General features: G+C 44.9%; 1 protein-coding gene across 1 annotated transcript; it reads left to right on the top strand.

Moving 5' to 3' along the window:
- Window positions 1-227: 227 nt before the first annotated feature.
- LOC118322568 (ceramide synthase-like) lies at window positions 228-2,059 on the top strand. Its single transcript, XM_035654279.1, has 3 exons — window positions 228-277; window positions 478-561; window positions 1,807-2,059. The coding sequence occupies exons 1-3, from the start codon at window positions 228-230 to the stop codon at window positions 2,057-2,059; spliced, it is 387 nt and encodes a 128-aa protein (XP_035510172.1).
- Window positions 2,060-2,670: the final 611 nt, after the last annotated feature.

The raw sequence follows: 2,670 nt of genomic DNA, 5'->3' as shown, positions 1-2,670 counted from the left end.
CTGATATACTTGATCAGCACTAGCATTATGGAGCACTGGACTCCTGACTGGTTCCCAGACCTACAGAACTGTGATGCACTGTTGTTCTGACATACTTTCTATCAGAAACCCCAGCATTAACATGTTTCAGCAGTTTGAAGCTACAGTAAGCTCGTCTGTTGGATTAGGACCACACGGGCCAGCTTCCCCCCCACTTCTCCCACCTGCATCAATGAGCCCGTCGCCCCATGACCCTGTCTCACGGTTCTGTTCCTTCCTTGGACCACCCTTTGATCAGGTACTGACGCACTGCAGACCGGGAACCCCCCAAAAGAGCTGCAGGTTTGGAGATGTTCTGACCCTGTCGTCCATCACAAGATGGTTCTTGTCAGAGTGGCATCATAGTGGATCAGATCCTCACGCTGCCCATTTTTCCTGCTTCTGGTCTAAGATAACGAGAACGTACAGTATGCTAACATGTTTGTTTGTATTTCTCAGACTGGTGTCGTCCGTTCAGGCAATCATGGCCTCGTCGGTCGGATGCATCATCGCCTCGTCCTGCAGGGATGTAGTAGAGGACAGGTGAGGACATCTCTCTTTTACCTTCCTTCAACTTTTATTTCAACTTGTGTGTTGAACTCATTCGTTGTCTGTTCCTCAGTTGCTTTGGTGCATCTGTCTGACGCCTTCATCCCAGTGGGGAAGTTAGGGTTAATGTGTAAACACACAGATAGTTTAACGCTAACAAAACAGAGCTGAAAATGTTAAAAATGAGGATCAATCACTAGCTGGTTAGTTGGCTAGTGAATGATGTAGATTAGCTACATACCTGCCAACATTTAGGTTTAAAATATGGGAGGTTTTGTTGGCCGGGGGCAGTTTTTCCCACAAAAACAGCCCATTGAAATCAAAGTATCATCAGCATACTATGTGAGTTTTTGGATAAAGTAATGATTTCAGTATTGACTATTACGATAAAATATCAACACTGTAAGCCCGTCAGAGCTGGAGCTGTTGTCTGTCTATATAATGACGTCATACTAATTGCTAATGGTATAAAATTCATGGGTTTTGAATTAATTTAATCGTTTTAAACAAAATTTGACAACCTTTTGGTGCATAAAACAGATAAAAAACGAAGTAAAATCTCTTTCTCTGCACAAATACCAGTGTGTACATGTCCCAGTAATAAGGAGAAAGTCAGTGTAAGTTTAAATATGTTTATGAACTAATAGTTTAATTATGCCAGACTTGCTGCAGCCCCCCTCAGCCCCCCTGCTGCCACTGAGGCTGCTCATGAATGTGTATAATCCGAACCTCTCCGTCTGTAATCTAATTAACAATCTGAGCCTAATTCCTCTCCTGAGCCGAGCAGCAGCAGCGAAGCTATTTCTGTCTCCGAGACGGTCCCAGAGATCCCTAATCCTCCACGCTGAGCATGATGGGAAATGATGATGAGGAGACAGATGACAGGGTGGGGGGTGTTGTTTCAGTAAATCCCAGGTTTCCTCTGTCGGCTCCTTCATTTCCCAGTCAAAGTGGGGGGGAAGGTTTGTCCGAGCTGCATTTGTTTATCAAATCACGCCACAGACTGACATGCAGCAAGGAACTTTGGGAGCAGCTGCTGATAATGGTGCAGCATCAAAACTCAATGTTTAAAGAGGAAATGTGAAGAAATGTTTGATTTTCTGCAACTTAAAAGAACAAAATTTAAATACTTAAAGTCTTAAACTCAGATTCTGACCCACTTTAAGTTCATTGTTTCCACTTTTACTGAATTAAAGCACCTGAACATACTTCCTCTCTCACTTCCTGTCCCCTCCTCAGACACTGGCTGACCGACGCCTACATCCTGTTCGCCACGCCTTACTTTGCCTACGACATCTACGCCATGTTCCTGTGTTACCGGCACAAGCAGCAGGTCAAAGGTCACGAGGAGGAGGAGGAGGGCGGCGCCAGGTCGATGGGAGCGGCTGTGGCGGGCTACCTGCGGCGGGAGCTGCTCATGGTGCTGCATCACGTCTTCATGGTGGCCTTCTGCTGCCCCGCCTCGCTGGTAACCACGGCAACAGTGGGATAAATCATCAGTATAATGTTTGTTACTGTCGACTCCACTGTCGCTATAAACACCGAAAGTCAACATAACTTTGTTTGATTGATAATACATGATGTCACACTACAGCAGCAGAATCTCAGACCGAAGCAATGGATGCTACAACCCACCAGACTCCATTAAGAAAACCACTAATTTTACCTTCAGATGATCGTAACTTCATTAAAGTGGACAGAAACGAGAAATCAAACTCCCATTTAAAGGCGTCTCTGTTAAGTGTTTCCAAAGCAAATCACAATCTGGTTTGGTTTGCAAATAAATCCTTATGTCCACGCGACCCGTCAGATGATAAAGCAACACCGGGCCAGTTTCAGTCCGGAAGCCAGACCCGGCTATGGAAACCCAAACGCACAGAGAGGCTGCGATACAACACAGGCAAAGGGAGGAGGAGACACCATTGTACAGAGAATAACTGTTTACTGATATATTAATGTTTATATCTGATATGTATAACCTGTAATGTGAATGTTGTTGTCTGTCTTGTACTGTTAGTGTCCACTAGAGGCCGCAGTTTACTGTTGTTGTTGTTATATACAGACAGTGGGCAGGTTGCTCAATTGTTTTTCCTCCTGTTTGTG

The sequence above is a fragment of the Morone saxatilis genome, unplaced genomic scaffold (assembly GCF_004916995.1).
Source record: "Morone saxatilis isolate NCDOM2014 unplaced genomic scaffold, NCSU_SB_2.0 Contig14, whole genome shotgun sequence".
NCBI classification, from domain to species: domain Eukaryota; kingdom Metazoa; phylum Chordata; class Actinopteri; family Moronidae; genus Morone; species Morone saxatilis.
The sequence above is the reverse complement of the archived record's forward strand: the minus strand, read 5'-3'. Positions and strand labels throughout refer to the sequence as shown.

Bases quoted from the DNA above. Each gene is read 5' to 3' on its own strand.
- LOC118322568 (XM_035654279.1), top strand. From the start codon at position 228: ATGACCCTGTCTCACGGTTCTGTTCCTTCCTTGGACCACCCTTTGATC. The intron at 278-477 runs GTACTGACGCAC...TGTATTTCTCAG, and splicing joins TTGGACCACCCTTTGATCAG to ACTGGTGTCGTCCGTTCAGG. The intron at 562-1,806 runs GTGAGGACATCT...TCCCCTCCTCAG, and splicing joins AGGGATGTAGTAGAGGACAG to ACACTGGCTGACCGACGCCT.